We start from the raw sequence: 22,196 nt of genomic DNA on the forward strand, positions 1-22,196 counted from the left end.
GGCTTTTCACGACTTTCCATTTCTCGAGATCAAAAGAATGCATAGATAATTGCTCAGTTAAATTCAGTATCAACGTAATTGACAACTGTGAAAATTTCCAATCACCTCTCCGGGTTTCATTATTTGCTCTCGTATTTTTCTTATCTACAACAATGTATATCAGTATTTTACACTTTGGCCATTTGGTGAGTTCTCAAATAAAGGCATTTCATTACAAGGAAATAACAGAAAACTACAGACATTCAAAATGAAAAGATAGCTTATAACAATGATTAATGCCAAATGTTACATTTAAAATGGCTATTATGTACACGCACATTTTGTCATCTCATTCACATTTCAACATCCGTGTGATAAAAGAAGGTGATGTGGCTTAAGTTTCTCAGCAAAATCTCAATAACGCTCCTGGTTCCTTTAACCTGTCTGTGTGGTAACTGTGCAGTTCAAAAGCTCGGTGCAAGACACGGAGACAATAAGATGCAGCCACAGATGTTACAATGTGACCGTTCACTACAGTAAGCCCCCTTTACATACTGTTGCTATGCCTGTACCTTCACACATATATGCAGTTTACTAAGGTGGCAGATTTACCACTTGAATACAAATGAGCAGAAAAAAGCAGCTTTTCGTTTTAACCAGTGGCCGTCAATTTCGGCGGCTGAAAGGACAAGCACATTTTATCAGCTTGCTAGCTAGCTAATAAAGCTAATAATAGCTCTGTTAGTTGGTTGAAAACTCTTTAAAATGTTAGACTCATTTTTAAAACAAATTCTTGTAGAAGTCTTGATAAACACTCAATGGCTGCATACACAATATCTTGCTAAAATACAGAGGCTTCAGCTACATAATGGAACCCAGGAAGATGAGCTGTGCTTTAGGGCACAACTAATGGGGATCCTAACAACTGAACATGTTGCAGCCATAGAATAAAATTATGGACGTTGCCACCGTAATGTCACCCACTGGTTTGTGGACTCCCGTTATAAAGCCTCAAGTTGGCATTTTGGCCGTTGCCATCTTGGTTCTTTGGAGCCAGAAGTAACCGTAATTGGACGAGATGGAGGAGCTTTGGGTGGATCTAACTGAGAACCAAAGGTGACACCTCACAGACAGCCTGTCACTTAAACAGGCTATGCCCTTAATTATGAATAACTTTAAGCCTTAAACACATTTAAACAGGTGAGTTATGTAAAAATTCACTCCCTGTACAGTTTTCATTAATGGGGAAATTAGCTATAGACAACAAAACTGTTATTGTGCCAGGCAAGTTAACATTGTACATGTTGAGAATTTTAAAGGGTCTATGGGGACTGACTTGCTTTTAGAGCCAGCCTCAGGTGGACATTAGAGGAACTGCAGCTTTCGGCACTTCCATGTTAGCTTCATTTTTAGCCCTGGAGGTTGCTGCTTGGTCATACATTAGCCTCCTCAGCAGCTGATGATCCACTTAGAAGGCATGAAAATAAAGAAACTGTGTTTCTGTATTGCAGTGTAGAAGTTGTTTTTTTAACATAACCTGTAAACCCCTAAAATATAGTTAGCTATCTATAGTAAGCTAGTTAGCCTGACATGCTAATAACTGCAGCTTAGATTAGAGCAGAAAAACACAGTGTGCTCATGTTATTGGTTTTTGAAAAGGTGATATATAAAAGGCACAACCCTCCAAACTGTTGACATACCAAGTAGTTGTCTTCCAACAGCCTCTTAAACATGCAGAGCAACCCAGAAGCTTGACAGGCTGGCCAAACTGTGATTAGACAGTTGCTATCTGGCATGGGTTTAGCAATCGGTCAATTACAGAGCTTAAGCTGTTTCCATACATCCAAGCTTGTCAGATATGTGATAATAAGGAGCTAGCAGCGTTGAAGTGAGATTTGTGTGAGAAACATTGCAGAAAACGGACCAAAAACAAGTGATCTCGTGGCACTGATGAAAACAGTTTTACAGTAAAGAAGTAGGCAATGAGAAAACAGAGAAAGGCGCATTCAAGTGAACAGAACCCTGGAGACAGATTAGATATAGATAGCAGCCCAGGAAAGTCCTGTTAATTTGAGTCAACATGTCTCTCTGTCGGGGGGCTGGAGATGAAACCTGTCTGTCTCCTTCTCCCCTCCTCACAGGTCAGATCTCAGCTGTCACCAAATTCCTCCAGTCATCTTCTTTGTATGATTCCTCCAGCCTTTCTCATGTTGCCAAGCCCCTTCTATTAGTGGACATAAAGTCTCTGAAGACAGATACTGAGGTGGGATTTAAAGGAGAATCTGTCAAATTTCCTCCAGCATGTGTATCAAAGAGCAGCAGCAGCAGCGTGCTGATGTCTCCTGTGTTTGGAGCAGCAGTTTGGTGCTGTTTACCAGAGAGCAGGGGAGCAGAGGAGGGAGGGGTAACGTTCTGTCTATCCCTGCAGCTCTTTCTCCATTATGGCTATCGTCTGTCGTTTTCCGAGGGATAACGGAAGAATAAAAACAAGTAAACAGGAAGAATATGAGGGATGTTTCGGGTGAAAGGTCACCGCTCGTTCAGACCCTCCAGGCTGATTCTTGCAAAGTCGACAAACAAATAAGAAGACAGGAAACACAATGTGGCTTCGGATTTCTCACCCCTTCTGTAAGCAGCAGCAGTGTATTGATATTGTCAAGAATGGTTCACTTTTATATAAAAGGTTCATGCAGGATCAGTTGAACAGGTTAGAGTGTGTAGACTGACGGCCAAATCTCTTTAATCTGTAGCAGCTTCCTACTTTCATTCATTACATTCTGATTTGAAAATCAGACACGATGGCTTTCAAGATTCATCTCTTCCATTTCACTGTACGTTACAGTCTACAGAGGACAATGAGAGAGAGGGACAGAGGGGGACAAGCCACTACAGACTAACAGGTGAATGACAGGGGGGTTGTGGCCAGGAGTGCAAGGTCATGCTGGCAGCACAGGCACAGACACAAATACAATTAGAGCATGGAGAGATCAGCAGTTTGGGCAGCAATGAGCTCGCTCATCACATATGCCGTGCTGGAAGGAGCACTTCCTACTTCTTCAGTTTTTGCTCTCTTCTCCTCACTCCTTCTCTGTGCCGAGGGGGATGAGAGTTACTTCTATGTACACGATCACCTGGGCGCTCATCACTCAGGTGTTTATCTGTGGTTGTTCCTTCTTGATGTGGGATTCAAGTCTTTATTCATGTCGGATATTTTGAGGGAAAAGATTTGAATTTCTGCCCAAGAGCCGATAAACTCTTGAGGTGAAATTCCAATTTTTAGTCCAGAAGGAATTGTGACAGGGTTTCCCCCAAGCCCTGGGGCTTTGCTGTGTTGCCATGGTTACTGGGGTCTGTGGTGGCGATGGGTTTTGGCAGCGATGCAACTTGTTACCATGGTGACTGGGAGGTTGTGGCGGGGAGTTGGTAGCACTTAACCGTGGTTACTGCGGCAACTCGGTGACGGGTCTTTTTTGTTTGAGGGTGTCGATGAGAGACAGGACGCCTCGCTTCACGCTGGTCGACACCCGACGGGACACTGAGTCACCAGGGGGCGACGAGCCGCAGGCCTTCAGGGAGGGGGGTCGAGCCACCAGACACTTCTGATACCGCAGCTGAAAGAGACAGAGACATATTGTAAATAATGGAGAGTTACAGCTGCTGAGTATACGACTATGGAGGTGTCTGTGAGAGAGAGACAAGGGAGAGCTGGACTGGTGCAGGCTGCGAGCTGTGATCAATAGTAATGACTGATGATTCTTGTCACCATGAATCAGTTTTAGTGTGTGTGTGTGCGTGTGTGTGTGTGTCCATATATCCAAAGTTCTGATGTGTGATCAATAGCCCAGCCAGCAGTCAACTAATCTTGTGACTCACCCGCAGTAGAGAGGGCAGAGGAAGATGAGTAATCTCCATTAATGGGCTGCATTATAGTGGAAACACCACAGAGGGCATAGTGGGCTGTGATTATGGATAATTATAATGATAAAATAAAAACACTGTAAAGACATTATGGGTTTATTACAGCGGTTATTAATTGACTGTACACGTTTCCTCTTCAAACTTTGCCTTGCACAATCTAAAACAACCGCGAACAGAAAATCTATACCAGATAAACCTACAAGGACATCCTCTCTCTGAGACAAGTGATGCTGAACACACACTATATTTTACCTTTAGGGGGCTTCTCTTGATTTCAATGCATGTTTTACACCTGCAGTGTTTTGACAGAGGGCCCCATTACAACTTGAATAAAGCATCTGGGTTGACAGTAAAACAACCATCTGTCAAGACAGAAAACCCAGCTCAAACTGAACTACAGTCAAGGGCATTCACTCTCAGAAAGACAGGCTCCAAGTGTGTTCTCCAACTGTACTTCAAGTCCCCCTACACCTAAAAATGCGTTTTCTTCTGTTTATGTCCCTAAAATGTCTAACCTTGAGTATTCTGACTTGTATCTGTGCAAAATTTGTCACTAGAGATATGTTTTACCATTCCTCTACTGAGAGAGATGATGTCTGTGCACTTCCCGAAAAATCTGAGATTCAAACGTACACCAGTCAGCTAGATTAGGTACATCACTAAGACAAAAGCCAATTGCTGTGTAAAATGGTAAACACACATCAACAGGGGAACAAACTTCGACACAACACCGGTACAAAAACCTGAAACCTCCAGCGCAGAGCAGACTTGTCAGGACAGAGAGTGGAGACAGCAAACATGGAAGAGTGTGCAGTTTTTGGATATAAACCAGTCCCTGAAATTCCTGTCATCTACCAACTAGAATTACTGCCCCACAGTTGTATGCCTCTACGCACCAGTTAAGTTTACATCCATATTATTCATTCATTTATATCCCTGTCGGTGAAAACATGGATGCCTCACACCCATTGCCCCCCCACAGCGCTATACAATCAGCCCATGTTCAAGGTGGACACCCAAGATGAGCTCCACCAATTAAGTATCTAACCAAATACCCTTCTGTTCCTAAAATGCGGCATTGAATAATGGCCAGAAAAGTGTTTTATGCAGAACATTATGATATAACAAGCTAACCTCTGACCTTTTGGACATAAATGTCATCACTTCATTATTTCATCCTATTAGACATTTGTGTGTTTTGTCATAATAAGAAGTGAACATTTGTGCCAAATTTGAAGAATTCCATTGAGGCGTTCTCGAGATATCATGTATACAAGGATGCGATGTACAGATGGGCGTATGGACAACCCGGAAACATAATGCCTCCGGCCACTGCTATTGCTGGTGCAGAGGCAGAAGCTCCACTGTTGTGGCAGATATTATTGTATGATTCACAGCAGGGCTCAACAATAAGTATCGCCTAATTGCCTGGGGGAAGTAAAATGCCACATTGGGCAACTCACAAAATTTCTGATGAAGGAAGTAGCTATGAAGAGAGCCATCTTGCTTCCTCTTCATTTCAGTTAACGTGCCTATACACGGGACCCATCGGGCACTTAACAAGGAAATAGTGGCGAGTAAAAACAAATTTTATGAGCTGAAGAGCAAGCAGAATTTTAACTGGCATTTAAGGTTGTGGGTGAAACTCCAACTTTGTACTGCAGAGGCAGATAAAATGGGGTTGTTTTTCAAAGGCATGTCAAATTTCCAAAAAACGCACTGGAGTGCCATAACAAAAGCCGAATACTTCTTGCTTGCATGGCAGCTAAGAGGGCTGCTGACAACCACCTTTCGTACATAGTCTATTCCTATACGAGTCTGACTGAGGCTCAAACATGTATGGCTGAATCCCTCAAACGTTTCCTCTTACGCTAATGCTAGCTATCTTGATGCACACTGCTCTTTCACCATTCAACCAAGAGCGAGCAGCACTGGAGAAAGTGGAGAGCAGAACCTACCATTAGCAGCAGAGGTGGATGGAGCAGGAGCCACATCCAGAATATATCAATGAGGGAGAAAAGGTAGATCTTGGTCCAGCCCCTTTTAAGAGTTTTTTTTAAGTATTATTATTATTATTAGGGAAAACTATGTGAAACTACATATTTATATAAGTACAAACTTTAAAATCTGGAGGGGGACTTAAAGTGATGATGATCCTAGTTTAAAAACATTATCAACAGGCAAATATTTTGCATTTAATCAGCTGGGACTAGAGGAACACCCTTTCAGAAGACCAGTTGGTTTTAATAAGGTTATGCATATAGTGTTAAGCCAATTGCTGTCTTGTGTTTCATGCTTGAATGTTCTGAAGATTTTTTTAAGGTCTGTGTGCAAACAAGCACTAAAAGAAGTATTTCATAAGCGTAGCAACAAAAAAAGGTGCAGTTTCTACTTACCATGAAAACGTCTTTACAGAATTAACATACAGGGTTTTTTTTTATCTATTTTAAATGCTTTCAAATAGCCTGAAATGTCTCCTGTCAGTCTACAGTCTTATGTTAAAATTACACACCCTCCATTTCCTACAATCCAACAACTCAAGATGTAATTTGACATTTGAGCATGGATGTACATGCGCTGGGAGAGATTCCTTTGTTTTCTCTCCCTTAACTAAACATAGTCAGAGTTGGCTCAGTGTTAATGAGTCCTGGTGTCAGCTCGTGTTCTTTCTCAGTGACTCACCATACAAGCTGCCTGCACAGCCTCCGACACATTCCCTGCGTTGGGCTCACACCAGAAGACGTGACAGTCAAAACGATGGCCGCCGGCATCCATGACGAAGGCAAACGTGTGCACGTCCCGCCCAACGCCCATGAAAGACAGGAATCGAACACGACACTCCACCAACACTTCCTCTTCATCCTAGTCAAAAACATACAGAGGTGTGTAAGGTTCATCAGAAAGTCACAGATATGTGAAGTACGTATTTTTTAGGATTTAACTGTACTTCTTAAACAGGGAGGGAAAGACGTCATGAGAACACATTAGTGAAGGAATTTACAATCAACATTTTTTCTGCATTTGAAGGCAGTCACATAGTCACACATGTTCATACTGGGGAGCTGCCCAGTAAAACTGCAGCCTTCTAATAAACACGTCCACTGGAGCAGCTGGGCTTTAAGTGCCTTGCTGTTACAGCTGAGATCTATAACTGACATTTTATGTCATCTGCATGGTTGAATGCTGTTAAGGTTTAACATGCAGATTTAATGTGAGTGGAGTTGCTTTTTGTCTCAATCTTTTGTCTTGCTCTGGGCACTGACAGTGTCAGTCAAAGGAGTTTTCAACCATTTTTGTAGTTTCACACATGGGAATCAACAGTGAAGAGTGAGCAGCGGATAAACTTTAAACTGTGGTGACTGCTGAGGGAAATAAATGACAGGCTCGACAAAATGTTCTTCACCCCCAACATAATAAGAAGTATGAGGCAAGTGAAGCCAAATGGGGAGGACACTAAAGCCTGATTTATGGTTGGACGCTCGATACTTTTGATGAGTTTTGTTTGACAGAAATGACAAATTTTGGACAGAAAAACGTGTTGCGCGACACTTTCCTTTCATGGCCCACACCTTGAGAATTTTGTTTTGTCACAGACACAGACATATTTCATCACGCAAAGTAATTTGTAGTCTTACTAACGTCACTATGGAAATAGTAGTTTTCAATCCACACCAAATCTGACCTGCATTTGGTGTCTCTATCCACAGAAGCAGCCATGTATCTGGCAGCTCCTGGTGAGCTGAGTTAACAGAGGCTGGCATAACTAGCTCCACCAGACTGACTGACAGCAAACATTTACTAAACCAAAAGAGTTTTCATGTCTGTGCCACAGGAAGATATCAACAGTGTTTGTACTTATAGATTAATTGATTTTACTGCCCAGCCATCCCTAGAGAGTTAGGGGAATCTGCTGCTCACTGACAGACTGGGAGCTCATCAATCAACATAGATACGGTTAATAAATTAAAAACACATTCAGAGAACAGCTGTCGCTGCAGATTACACTTCACTCAACATGACAGTGACAGACTCAAACCATGACAAAAAATGCAGGGGATCTCTGGTTAGCATGGCGATGACCAGAAACCTTTTGCTGAAGCATAAATTGAAAACTATGCACAACTGTTTAGTTTCTGTTGAGCTGCATTTATCAAAAGTGTTGAGTGCCCTATCATAAATCAGGCTTACTCATTCAAAGATGACCAAAGCTCACTAGCTGTGCGTGTGTGTAGACATTTTGTTTGGATAATACTGATGTTAGTCTCTTTGGCACTTACTGTCAGTCTTGTCATACAGTCATATTCTGTAAAGGCATTTTATCAGTCAAATCTATTTTGCACATAAAAAAATAAAAGGTAAACAAGGTGGGTGAGAAAACTTCACCAACCAGCCTCTGGATGCTCCTCCATCTTAACAGTCAATTACATCCCAAAGACAGGTGCAAGGATGCACAAAAACTGTGAAATAAAGCTTTAAGAACATGGTGGTTGTTTTCCCATAATGCCAAACCTGTCCCACATTTTGTTTTGTTTTGTTTATGGAGTTTGTTTAATCACATTTTATTTTTCCATACAGGCAGCTGTGGTTACAGCTGATGTGTGTCTCACCTTGTCTTTGCTGATAGTGACAGTAGCATCTGCCACGTTGAGGGCTACTGGAGTCCAGTCCTCTCTGTTGGAAGAACCGATCAGACTGTCTATAGCTCCGTTCAGTATGTCCATGCCTGGAGCAGAGCATGTTAAAAGCAAAGTTGGATTATCAGCATCACCACCAACCATGTGCTTTGCATCTCATTAAGGTCTGCATGGTTGTGTGCTTGTGTGTGTGTCAGACTAACCAATAGGTCTGGCCACAGGCAGCATCCCAAGGTAGAGCACCTGAAATTTCTGAACCAGTTCCGTCTTTGGTGTGGGGAACTCTGCTGGGGAGAAGCCACAGACACATTTAATAGGTGCTTTGAAAAATAAATATTTAACTACATTTAAAAAAAAACAACACTGCACATTTACAGAGGGTTCCCCTGTGTAGCCTGCTGGCTGAATATCTGGATATTAACCACCTTCTTAATGGCTTCTATTATATCTAAACATCACAACTTTTCTAGATGCACTATAAATTATTTTAACAAGGCTGTTGACTGAACAATGTGATGGTAAGTCACTCTGGTCCTTGAGCTTGTTAAGTTTACCCAAGTTCAACTGATGCTGACAAAAGCATAACTCTCTGCTGTAGGCGTGGCTCCATGCACTGCAAAGGAAGTTAACATTATAGTCTTCAATTATGCTTCTGAAAGATGACTTCAAGACAAAGTTCTTTCAGACCGGTTTGTTATTAATTACTGGGTATTTTCATTTTATAACAGGACACTGTTATGGACTGTCCCAGTGGACCATAATGACATACTGTCATGCAGCACCTCCTGGTTCTCATGTTTTAAAGTTGTTGTCAATTTATTCTAAGTTTATTTTAAGCAGAGGCAGACACTGCAGCTGTTTGATCTGACGAGCTGTCAGCAGCAGGCTGGACTGTTGTCAGGTTGCCTGACTGTTGCTGCATCTCGTCCAATCACATGAATGTACTGTATATAAATGACATAGTGCGGCACAGCCAATCATTTGTCTCTCTGACAGGGACAGAGAGCTGACAGGAGAGGAAACAGTGAGGGATAACAGAAATGGTTCGTTGCCCTCATGTTTATGCAGCATCCTTTTTTTAAGCAACAGATATATATATACATATATATGTTTTAGCCTGTCTATCTCTTCAACACTGCTCTCCTGCACTGTTTCCTGCAAGTACAAGTAACTTTGTCTTGCTGACACCAACATCCCTTGGCTGGCTACTTTTCCCATCTGTCTGGCTATTAAAAATCTGAGGATCTTCCTCCACCTCCTCTCTGTAAATGTGAGATAATGAACACTGGCACATTATGCTGGTGCACTGGACCATCAACTCCGAGATCTGTAAACTGTGAACAACTGTTAAAATGTACCCTGTGGAGTTTTTGGCCACTAGTAGAGCTACAGAGCAACGCTTTCATGTGTGGGTCTCCGTTTTGTTTCCCGCTATTCTCATGATTGACAGCTGGCAGCCATAATGCACAAAGAAAAGTAGCACTGAGCTGAAGCCAAGAAACAAGTAGACTGAAGGCAAGTGAATATAGATGTAAACAATGCAGGAGTAAAACTAGAATTACCGCCCTGCGGTTGTATGTCTCCATGCAACAGTCAAGTTTACATCCATGTCTGTGAAAACATGGATGTAAACAATGAAGCATTTGGTGTTGTTTTGGTGAGTAACTGGCCGAACTGTTTGTTTACAAGAAACGTGAGAAAAGTGCATCTTTTCAGCAGTGAAAGTATTTCATTGTTGGACAGATGGGTCTATTCATAAAACTGGGCTGTGGCAGTAGAAAGATGGAAATACTTTTAAAATTGGTGCTACAGAACCAGGGAAAACAGAGAAATACGACTGTGGAATTTGCTTTTGCTCAAAAGGTAGAAAACCTACAACTACCAGAATGCACTGCTCCACACCGGACCAATAAATGTTCCCACTGTTGGTTGACACAATGCAAACTTGTCAATTTTTCTCATGGATGTATAAAGAGAACTGGATACAGTGTTGGAGGCGGGACCCTGTTAAGTTCTAAGAAAGTCGCTCAGAGGCACATGAAGCTGAAAAAGCTCTATATCCACAGTATGAAATTACGTGGATGATTGACACTGCTTTCATATCATTGGGCCCACAGAGCAAGCACACTAGATATTTCAGCAGGCTGAGCTGGCTACTTCCAGTTTAGATACTCCGCTAAATTGAATGAGGATAAATCATTTAACTTTGCGGCTCTTCTAGACTTTCCAAACGTTATCGGTCCGAATAGATGAAATCCAAATAGTGGAATGAGTCATTTCTGAGGGGTTGTGATGCACAAGAAAATGTGTCCACTGATATGCAGACGTCGCTTCTCCAATGTTTGTCTATGGGAGGAAGTCTTTTTGGGCCCAATGGCATCACGTGATGGACTCGGGAGTTATAATCCCACTGTTGGCTTCAAATTGGTTTCAATACCCTGCACATTTCTTGGGGACCTGGTTTTTCCACAGGAAACAATATGGTGCCCGGCTAGTACAGTTAAACAGTAAGCTAAAATATGTTTCTGCAAAGTATCCCTTTATGGCCAAGATTTACTCACAGTGGTGGTTGCAGATATTTTGAAATACACTGACTGATTTTAAAGGCTCCAAAATTAATTATTTATGAATCAAAGTGCCTTGATGCGTGTGTTCCTAACTTCTCTTGACTTTGGAGCATTAACAGAGGACACTTTAATGACAACACAGCAATTCATTTCAGTCTTTCTGCTCTTACAAATGACCAGTTTAAATGCATGCAGTGTGCCAAAGAAGTGATGACTGCCGTGCGCCTATTGATGCATGGCACTTGTCGCATTCACTCTCTCTCACACACACACACACACACACACAGGCAAGCACACTGAGAGAGGTACTGTATGTGTGAGGCCTACCTTGTAAAGGGAGATCTAGTCCTGTCTGCATCCTGTCCTGGAGAGAGCCTCCTGCCATCGCTTTGGCATTCTTTCGCTCTGTCATGATCTGGAGCAGAGACAGACAGAGAGAGAGGAGCGAAAGCAGATGCAGAAGTATGAGGAAATGGCGTGTAAAAACGGAGCAGAATCGGTATACGGAGAAGTGGCAGAGACACAGGGGAGGAGGGTGAGGAGACAAAAAGAAAAAGAGGATGAGGGGAGAAAAAGATGAAAGAGTCAACACCAAAGAGCTGAGGAAAAACCTCGAGCAGTTTCACCCCTGATACTGTCATGCTGTCTACTCATTTCACCTGGGGACACACACACACACACACACACACACACACACACTAATCAGGTCACACTTCTTTTTCCAAATCACGGTAAAAGCTTTTCCTGCAGTGCAACTCACAGGGAGAAACACATACAAGCACAGAACTAGAAAATCCAAAGTGAAAATCATTCACACATACACACACACACACATACATACACACACCTGGAAATACCACACATAAATTATACATTGTCTTAATCAGAGAGTTTTTCCACAGCTGATCTACATCTCGGCAACCCCTGCTGTGGCCAATCCTCCACTTTTCCTTATGAATGTGTGAAAAGTCTGCATTAATCAGACTCCATGTACTTTGATATACAGTACAGGCCAAAAGTTTGGACACACCTTCTCATTCAATGCGTTTTCTTTATTTTCATGACTATTTACATTGTAGATTCTCACTGAAGGCATCAAAACTATGAATGAACACATGTGGAGTTATGTACTTAACAAAAAAAGGTGAAATAACTGAAAACATGTTTTATATTCTAGTTTCTTCAAAATAGCCACCCTTTGCTCTGATTACTGCTTTGCACACTCTTGGCATTCTCTCCATGAGCTTCAAGAGGTTGTCACCTGAAATGGTTTTCACTTCACAGGTGTGCCTTATCAGGGTTAATTAGTGGAATTTCTTGCTTTATCAATGGGGTTGGGACCATCAGTTGTGTTGTGCAGAAGTCAGGTTAATACACAGCTGACAGCCCTATTGGACAACTGTTAAAATTCATATTATGGCAAGAACCAATCAGCTGCTAGGAAACCACTGCTAAGGAGAGGCAACAAGCAGAAGAGATTTGTTTGGGCCAAGAAACACAAGGAATGGACATTAGACCAGTGGAAATCTGTGCTTTGGTCTGATGAGTCCAAATTTGAGATCTTTGGTTCCAACCGCCGTGTCTTTGTGAGACGCAGAAAAGGTGAACGGATGGATTCCACATGCCTGGTTCCCACTGTGAAGCATGGAGGAGGAGGTGTGATGGTGTGGGGGTGTTTTGCTGGTGACACTGTTGGGGATTTATTCAAAATTGAAGGCACACTGAACCAGCATGGCTACCACAGCATCCTGCAGCGACATGCCATCCCATCCGGTTTGCGTTTAGTTGGACGATCATTTATTTTTCAACAGGACAATGACCCCAAACACACCTCCAGGCTGTGTAAGGGCTATTTGACCAAGAAGGAGAGTGATGGAGTGCTGCGGCAGATGACCTGGCCTCCACAGTCACCGGACCTGAACCCAATCGAGATGGTTTGGGGTGAGCTGGACCGCAGAGTGAAGGCAAAGGGGCCAACAAGTGCTAAACACCTCTGGGAACTCCTTCAAGACTGTTGGAAAACCATTTCAGGTGACTACCTCTTGAAGCTCATGGAGAGAATGCCAAGAGTGTGCAAAGCAGTAATCAGAGCAAAGGGTGGCTATTTTGAAGAAACTAGAATATAAAACATGTTTTCAGTTATTTCACCTTTTTTTGTTAAGTACATAACTCCACATGTGTTCATTCATAGTTTTGATGCCTTCAGTGAGAATCTACAATGTAAATAGTCATGAAAATAAAGAAAACGCATTGAATGAGAAGGTGTGTCCAAACTTTTGGCCTGTACTGTATGTTGACTGTAAAATGTGGAACAGTAGGTATTAGCATGAAGGATGAGAAGAGGGACAAAAGGTTTCTTTTCCACCTTTTTCCTCAAACAAATGACATTTTGGGGACACACTTTGTTCAAGTCACTGAACATAGCAAGGCATCTTTTGATATCAGAAGTTATAAAACCCCTTTCATGCTACACGGAATGGAATTCAGCACCAAATTATGGGTCTACATAAATATAGAAAGATTTTAAATGTCTTCTCCAACGTTGGATAAAATCTTAAAATGATAAATGTGTTTTATTGGGAATAAAAGGAAAGTCCATTAATTCCAGGCGAGTCATAGTAAAAAGCAGACACAATAAAACAAAAACATGGTTTGAATACTCTAACCCTGTTTGCATTAATCTGCATTCATCTTAGAGTGGACGTGCAGAGAAAGCTCTCTGATGATGACTGTGTTTTGGGAGAAAGAAACTTTGTTGGGTCTGAAATTTAGATGAGTTTAATCTTGTTTTTAGACTGCAGATTAGATTTAAATGTGTGCCTGGGGTGTGGAATAGCAGAAAAGGTAAAACAATACTAGCACTCTTGAGGATGGGCATTTTGAATGTAGTCTCTCTTTTGACTGTATAAATATTAGATGCAGCCACCGTGACGTCACCTGTTTGTTTGTGTATTCCTGGTTTAAAGCCTCGAGTTTGGCATTTTGGTCATTGCCATCTTGGGTTTTTTTGGAGCCAGGAGTGACCATATTTGGATGAGAGGGTGCAGTTAGCCATGATGTCAGCTGCTATCTTAGTTAGCACGGTGCATTTACAGATATGTGACAATGCTAATTTTTGCTTGCAAAAACTAGGCTTAAAACCATTAAAATAATATTTACTTACCAGAAAAACTGACTTAAAGGGTCCTTTAGTCAAACCAAACTCTCAACAAAACTTTTTAGGTGATGAAAACATTATTGTTAACTTTCATGAACTTAAAATGCACTGAAATAGCGACTTGCCATCAAACAGCGCCCATCTGTCCCTCAAAGCGGCCATGCTCTTAATCATGTATAACTTTAAGTCTTAGTAAAATGTAAACATGTGAGTTATATAAAAATTCTCCCCCGCCTCAAGTGGTCATAAGAGGAACTGCAGTTTTTGGCACGTCTGCATTGTCTTCATTTTTCAGCCCTGGAGGTTGCTGCTTGGAATCATGACCACTGGTGCTTGAGTAAATGAATGAAAGAATATCTGTGCCACTTTTTTGTAAAATGACTTGTGATAATGACCATCAGCCTCGCTGTTGAGACGAAACACTCTCACAATGAGTTGGAGCTTCATCTGAATCTATCTGCCAAATCCAAACTTGGCCTAGTGTCTCCAGGCCCCTCCTCCTCTGACCTGAACCACTTACCCGGGAGCAGATCTCATGCAAGCTGGTGGCAATGGCTTTGGCTGGCGTGTCACAGCGGAACACATGACATTTCAGGATCCTGGTGTTTTTATCTCGTGCCACATATGCAAAGTCCCTGGGAAAGAGGAAAACAGTGTCAATGAGGAAAGTACACAAGAAGGAAAAGACATCAGCGGGATGATGATGGAAAAAGAGTTTGATGGACTAGTTTCAGTACTACTCAGAGACAAGAAGAACGACGTGTACATGTCTGTGTGAGTGTGTCCAGTTTTGACTCTGACAGCTCTGAGAGACAGATGAGAGATGAACTGACCTTTATCAGTCTGATGACAACAGGACACACATTCACACACATACACACACACACACACACACGCAGGTTGATGGACCCTAGAGATCAATAGAGCAGCGTGATGCAAGAGGGAGTTGAATGAGTGACAGCAGGGAAGAAGTTTTCCCCTGGGCCCACTGGAGCTGAAAACTATTTAAGTCCGCTGAGTAGAAGGAATGAAAAGAAGAAGGAAGGGGAAAAGGAGGGAGGGAGAAATAAAGATGTAGCTGCGACAAATTAAACCCGAACAGCACACACACACACACACACACACACACACACACACACACACACACACGTACGAACGTTGATTTACATCATTCAGAAATGCACATAAAACCAATCTAAATAACTTCCTTCAAGCTGTGTGCTTCAATATGGCATGCAATAAAAAACACGGGCCTGAGGGTTAACAAGATTTCTGAGCCTGGCCCCTTAGGGGAAACTCCTGAAAAGATTCCTGTTTGTTTATGTGTGCATGTGTGTGTGTGTGTGTGTGTGTGTGTGTACTCTAAAAAATGCCTGTAGACACACAAGGACAGAGGAGGTCACCTTTTACTTCCTCCATCTGTGAGTGTGCGTGCACAATGCTACAGTACATCCAGAGCCACTTTGAAGACGAGAAAAATGAGACGCAGAGGAAATTAAACAATAAGGAATGACGGAGACGATGGAGAGATACTGTAGGAGGGATGAAAGGAAGGAATGTGTTTACCTCTCTCTGTGTCCAAGGAAGCAAGGGAGGAAAGGAAGCCAGTTAGTAGAAATAAAAGTGAGGTAAAAAACAAAACAAAAAAAAAAATCTTCATACCAGCCCCCTGCTGGAGGACAAGAGATGGCAACCAGGCACTCACACACACTCACACACTATCACAATAGGTTACATATTCTGTCATCTTCTTTACTCTGACAGAACTAGAACAGGTCAAAGAAGCAGTGCAGGTAATTTTTATTCAACCTCAAGGTAGAAATTAAGTAAGATATGAAGGAAAGAGAGAAGAGAGGAATAGCAGGACAGAGAGATGCGTTGGATGGGCGCAATTAGCTTTAATTGGCTGCAGACGGTTTGTGTTTCTTAAACGAAATGAAAGGACTGGGAGTTTCCAAAAGCCACATAAAAAAGAAGTTACTGAGAAGGGAGTAAGTAAGAGCAATGGGAGGAAAGTGAAATACTGGGGGAGGAAATTGGAAGTGAACTGCAACAACGTACACGATAAAGATAAAAGCGCAAAGACGAGGGCAGAATAAAACACCCAGATGAAGAGTGAAGATAAAAGTCAGAAGAAAAGAGAGGGAGAGAGGGGGGGAGGGGTGATATCTCATTTCTAATATAATCTTATCATCATGCCGACGCCCCTGAAAATGTCAAGGTTGCTGTGGGAATGTGTAATCCCTATGGCGATAATGAGTTTCATGGCACATGGGGGGGGGGGGGGGGGGGGGCACCGGGGTACAGTTCCTGTACTGACACAACCACTCCAGTCTTTCACAAGGGTGTAAGAGTGTGTGACAGAGAGGGAGAGCGATAGAGGGAGAATCCTTACTCCAGGTTTCAAATTCCATCACGTATCTTTAAACAAAACAGTTCAACAACCCATAAATAAATAAAAACTAAATGCAAGATGTTCAGCAAGTCACTGCTATGTTTTACGTCCCTACACACACATCTCAAGTATCTGAAATATAAACTGTGAAGTGAAATTTGGATGTACATTTCCTACAATAACTAAAAATCTTTTAGTCATGAACTGCTGCACATTTCATTGTTTGAAGCTTTTCAAACACCAGATTCAGATTAACACGATTCCTTTATCACCTAATCTATTTGTAATTAACCACCACACACACACATACACACACACATCTGATTTTTACACTCCACTTGAGTTCCTCTAAATTGTGGCATGCACACCTCACACTGTCTGTAAAAAAAAAAATCAATCCACAAACTACAACCTCTCCCACATACTGAGGCCTGATCTTTTAGCTCATTGTTGTCTTTCTGCTACTTTGCAATAAAACATAACAGCAGAAGTGATGGTTCCAAAAGTAAGATAAAGGTATATAAATATACTCACAGCTGTTTGTTTTCCTATTTTGGCAGGTAATCCTGCGTACGGGAGCGTCTGTACACGCTTACGCCATCTGTTCCTGGTGACACTGCAGGCGTGCACACACTCTTCAACCTGTCTGCTCCACACCCAGTGAGCACTAACCATGCCTCCCCCTCTGGCAGCTTCATCCCCCCTCTCTCCCTCTCTCCTGCCATAACCCCCCCTCTACTCCTCCTCCCTCCAACCACCTCCTTCTCCTCATCCTCCTCCTCCCTTTGCTGCAGCTGAGGTATTCCCACTGCTCCGACTCTCCTGCTATATGTAGATGTGGATGCTTGAAAAGAACTCGGAAAACACACATTCCTTTTATCTGACAGGGCAATCTTATGAATCTGCTGTAACATACACTGCTGCATGTGTGTGTGTGTGTGTGTGTGTGTGTGTGAAAGAGAGAAAAGAGAGATCCCTGAGGCAACAGAATTCTGCAGCTCTGCATATGCCAAGAGCTTTTAGCCTTGCCTCTTTCCCTGAGTGCACTCCCTCTCGCACGTGCCAGCTCCAACTATACAGCAGCCGACCTCTCCAGTCCACATCACCTGGCTGTGCCTGATAACCTACATTTCTTGTTGTGCATTCAGCAGCAGTGCAGAGCGCCCTTCGCTGGTCACCCAGCAGCACCGCCACACTGTGTCTGTAAATTCCTCTTTGAGCTAAACTGAGGTGAAAGCGAGGGACGGATAGTCGGTTGGGGATTTGTGGTGAAAGAGAATAAAGGCCATTCTGCCTCTCATCCTGTCCTTTGTACTGATGAATTAATCTTTCATTAGCATCCCTTCATCATCAATCATTAACTCCTCTCTTGTGCCTGTCACCACAGCGCCCGTCCACTGCCCTCAATTGTTACCCTGACCTTTTACTGAGTAGCTGTGACGTGCCATTGACTTCATTTACATTAGTGACTAATCTATCGATTTAAGTTCTTAAAAACTTAAACCCAGATAACAAAAGCCTTAGTGAGTCATGACCTGGATGACTGGTTAATAACACTCTCAGGATATTTGTACTCCGTTTACATTTCAAGAGCCAAAAGTTACTGACACCATAGTGACTGTGGAGGAGGTCATAATAATGTACCTGCTAATGGAGGCAGAGGTGTAGATGGCTGTTGCCTCTGACGGAGAATTCTTTTCACAATATTACAGATTCATTACGTTAGGTAGTTTTTATATTGTCTTCATCGTGCTCTTCGCTCGCATGTTGCTGGGACTACACTACAATGCCTCTATGATCTCAGGTGGTACTGCTTCGTTTTGTCCTTATCCTTAGGCTTTCAGAAAACGTGTACAAATATGCACAAAATGACGGACAAGAGGCTTCGTCCACGTATACGTGTCTTAACTTGAACATGAGTCAGCCATTACATTACAGAAATGAAGAGATGTGAAAATGTGAAAACTATGTGAAATTCTGTTCATGTTCATTCATGTTTAAAATAACCCTTTGGTCATCAGCCAATAATCAACGTTTTTTTGTTGTTGTTGTTGTTGTTTTTGTTTATTTTGTGTCTGTTAATTATTCCCCCTTTTGTGCCAGGGGAACAAATAAGTGTTTTACAGTCATTTAGCCCTTCATTACCCTACCTTGAATGAGCACAAATTCAATCACACAAATTCATAAAATAACTTTTTATATAAACTTCTTTCACATAAAAAAATCTTTAAAAAAAAATAGCTGCTTCAGAAGTCTGTTTACTATATATAAAATATCACAATGCCATCTCTAATATATGTTCTTTATTACTGTGAAAACATCAACAAATTTCTCCTTCTAACAGCTGTAATTATTCAAGTTTCTTGCCAAAAACTACATTTTACAAGATTACATTTGAACACATCATGATATGATTATTATTTACTTTCGTCCAATAAACATTTTTACTAAATAGAGCTTGAACCCATCATATTGTAACTCAGTGGAATCTCCGTTAGCGGATAGTTCCATCAGCTGCTAACAGCTAACTTTAACTAGCTCTTCTTCTGCCAATATAAACACACATTTGTTGTTCTCAATGTAGCACTACCAGGGGAAAAGTAAGGTGTGTCCCCTGATGCAACAATAGTGAGTTTTGTCTCAAAGGTGACCCTGGGCAGATCTCGGGTCATCCTAAACATGGTTTGTATTGTCCCCCAGAGGACATGACGCCATTAGTCTCACGCCTGCTTTTTCGCCTGTGCAAAATTGACGTCATTAGACAGGAAACATTGGCTATTGCCAAAGCAGAATTTCATCTTATTTGCCAATAGGCCGATGGCAGTAAACAAGGCGAATATCTGCTGGTACCGATGTTCGTATGATAAATCAGTGCATCTCTACAAAAATGTTAAAGACAATTTAGAGCACAGCATGCATTCTGAGAAAACCACAGCCTCACATCTTACACACTCATGATTAGTCATGAAGACAAGGAAACTGGATTAATCAATATTTAAAGAAAGAAAAAAAAAAAGGAAATGTGGTTGTCACGGTGACTAACCTGCCATTATCCCGGCCAACGCCCCAGACCCGGATACTTGCGATTGGCTGAGAGTGAAGCACACTGCGGTCCATGGGGTCGACCAGGTTCAACATATTATTTTCCAGGACCAAGTACATGTCCTTCCCCTGAAAACACACACAGGCACGCACATGCACACAAATTCTTCAGATCTCATCACAAAAACATGGAATCCTTATTTCCTGCAGCTCAAGACGTTGCAAGAGGTAGTCCTCTAAAGGTCAGGTGCTTTCTTTTACTTGCCTATAAAGTCTATTTGCCTGTGTGTGCATGTGTGGTGCCTAAGTGTGTATGTGAGTGTGTGTGTCTCTAAATAAATGATCAAACCTTAAAAAGAGGGGGTGGGAGATGAAAGGTTATTGAAAGAAGGATGAAGCTCTCTCCCTCTGTTCTGTCACTTCACATTAAACACAACCACAGCAGAGGGAGGGAAAGACTTCATACCGTTGCTCCACTTTCCTCTCTTCATTCTCCCCTCCTCCCTCAATCTTTTGACATATATTTCAGGAGACTCTTGCCCCTGCTAGCTTCTGCTGCTCTATCTATGCTCCACCCTTACCTTTGAATTCATCGTCCTGCCTCTGTACAAGCACTCCTCCTCTGCTAAAAGCTTGACACCCTTTATTTTAGGGCCAAAACAAAACACAGAAACACACATGAAAACACACTATGCTCTCTTCCTCACCTCTCCCCAGATGCCGACGGTGTCTCTGATGTCATTTTTGCAGTAGGACAGCTGTCGGATGCAGTTGTTAACAGCGACGCTGCTCTTTCCAGGAGCCAAGTCTTCCTCAGCCATTTCCACCCATCCCAGAGAGCGCACTGCAAAACACTGGAGACACACAATCACACCAATGATGCTGTTATATATACAGCACACTACTTACACTTATACACACAGATTGCGCTCTAGAGCTGCTACAACGTTCCTTCTTTATGTCGCCTTTGCATTTTTACAGAGAACCAAACATTGGTGGCATCGTGCCACTCCAGTGTGTGATTTCAGACAGCATGCTGGCATCCCAGAAGCAAAAGAGGCGTGATGTGAGTGACATGTAACACAACAATGTGAACCTCTAGCATATGTCAAACGTCTCGGCAGCGCTTTATAAACAATAAAATGGCATAGCATGTCAATAACAATCATTTCCATCCCTGTTAAATGTTGGCTGGTCTTGCCCTCTGTTCGGAAGGTAAGGAAGTCTCGGACCTCATTGTGTCTCCAATTTGCACACATTTTCAGACACTCTACCTTTTTGAGTTAGCTGCTAACTGCTATCAGCTGCTTTACAAATCTCCTGGCAATGGGTTGCACACCGTCTATAGTCCTGTCCTGCCGACTGTCCCTTTCATATACACATTGTTTTGGTGCTGTTATCACTTCCATCACCTCCACTGCCAGTTTTAAGGCAATATAACTCTGTCCTCCCATTCCACAATTGTACCATTTATATAGAAAAGCGAGGTGGTATAATGCTGTGAAATTCCCGCCTTGGACAGGCAGTGTAATGGGGGCTACAGATATATCACCAGTTTGTGCACACTGACCTAATAGGTTTTTAATTTTAGGCTCTATTAAGGCTTTATGGTCATTTTTTGAGTGACTTTAAATATCAATATTGTGAATCAAGTGCTCATATCAAACAGATTGAAACATGTTTGTCGTGTGTAAGCAGTAATAGGATGTCTACCTACTGTTCTTTTTGATCGCACACAAACATACAGAGTTTTAGTATGTCACAGCAGGATGTACAGAAACATGGTGTCTTCAGTGTGGGGATGTTTATAGTGCTGACTTAAAGCTGAGTGGAGCTGACAGGTGCGTAATTCATTCACACACAGGCAGGATACAGACATGTGTGGACATGCACACACACAGTGTGTGTGCATGCATCTCTCTCTACTGTCAGGAGTCTGGTGACAGTTGTGTCACAGATCCAGACCAGCAGGTGGCAGCAGCTACATGACACATGAACTGTCAGTTGTGTCACACCCAACCAATAGCTTTACTTAGAGTATGCCTCTCTATAAGGGTTGCTAGGTTTTTAAACTCATATTCTAAGTAGGGCTGCACAATGTACCATTATTTTATCATCTTTGCAATGTAAACTTGCATGAAAACACAGACTGCAATATTGCATCAGGGATTTTTTTAATGTAGTTGTAAGAGATTAGATTTAAAAGATACACTAATGCATGATTTTCCTAAAACAAATGTATAGACTCATCAGAAATAAACCCTCTCAGTCATCACTTATGAAACATGCTCAGTGAGTTGCAGTGTATTTTTCTTCAGAGACTTTGCCCTTTGCCTGTATTTTCTTATATTCTTTTTATTTTCTGTGCTCCGGACGTTTATGGGCATGTTCCCCCACAGCACTCAGGTGAGGTCAGAGCTTTATAAAAAGGTAGTGACCAGGTGCCAGACTGTAGGCAACCGCCATCCTAGAGATAAAGCACAGAAAAAAGGAAATATAGCAAA

The 22,196-nt window shown here is 42.2% G+C and overlaps 1 protein-coding gene across 9 annotated transcripts in view; it reads right to left on the reverse strand.

The window, feature by feature from the left end:
* Nucleotides 1–3,142: 3,142 nt before the first annotated feature.
* apbb2b (amyloid beta (A4) precursor protein-binding, family B, member 2b) overlaps nt 3,143–22,196 on the reverse strand; it is a 67,345-nt gene continuing 48,291 nt past the window's right edge. For 5 of the 9 annotated variants that reach the window (XM_078164240.1, XM_033623780.2, XM_078164230.1 and 2 more), the window contains 8 exons: nt 20,400–20,546; nt 19,694–19,821; nt 14,776–14,890; nt 11,426–11,513; nt 8,735–8,818; nt 8,505–8,620; nt 6,580–6,759; nt 3,143–3,590 (listed from right to left, as the gene is read on the reverse strand). In XM_078164240.1, the coding sequence (XP_078020366.1) occupies nt 3,420–3,590; nt 6,580–6,759; nt 8,505–8,620; nt 8,735–8,818; nt 11,426–11,513; nt 14,776–14,890; nt 19,694–19,821; nt 20,400–20,546 (1,029 nt within the window). In that variant the 3' untranslated portion in view covers nt 3,143–3,419. Of the gene's footprint in view, nt 3,591–6,579; nt 6,760–8,504; nt 8,621–8,734; nt 8,819–11,425; nt 11,514–14,775; nt 14,891–15,821; nt 15,928–19,693; nt 19,822–20,399; nt 20,547–22,196 lie in introns of those variants that run through there. The other 4 variants (XM_078164243.1, XM_033623781.2, XM_078164236.1 and 1 more) reach the window with 2 other exon arrangements.

The sequence above is a fragment of the Epinephelus lanceolatus genome, chromosome 3, assembly GCF_041903045.1.
Source record: "Epinephelus lanceolatus isolate andai-2023 chromosome 3, ASM4190304v1, whole genome shotgun sequence".
Taxonomy (NCBI): Eukaryota; Metazoa; Chordata; class Actinopteri; order Perciformes; family Serranidae; genus Epinephelus; species Epinephelus lanceolatus.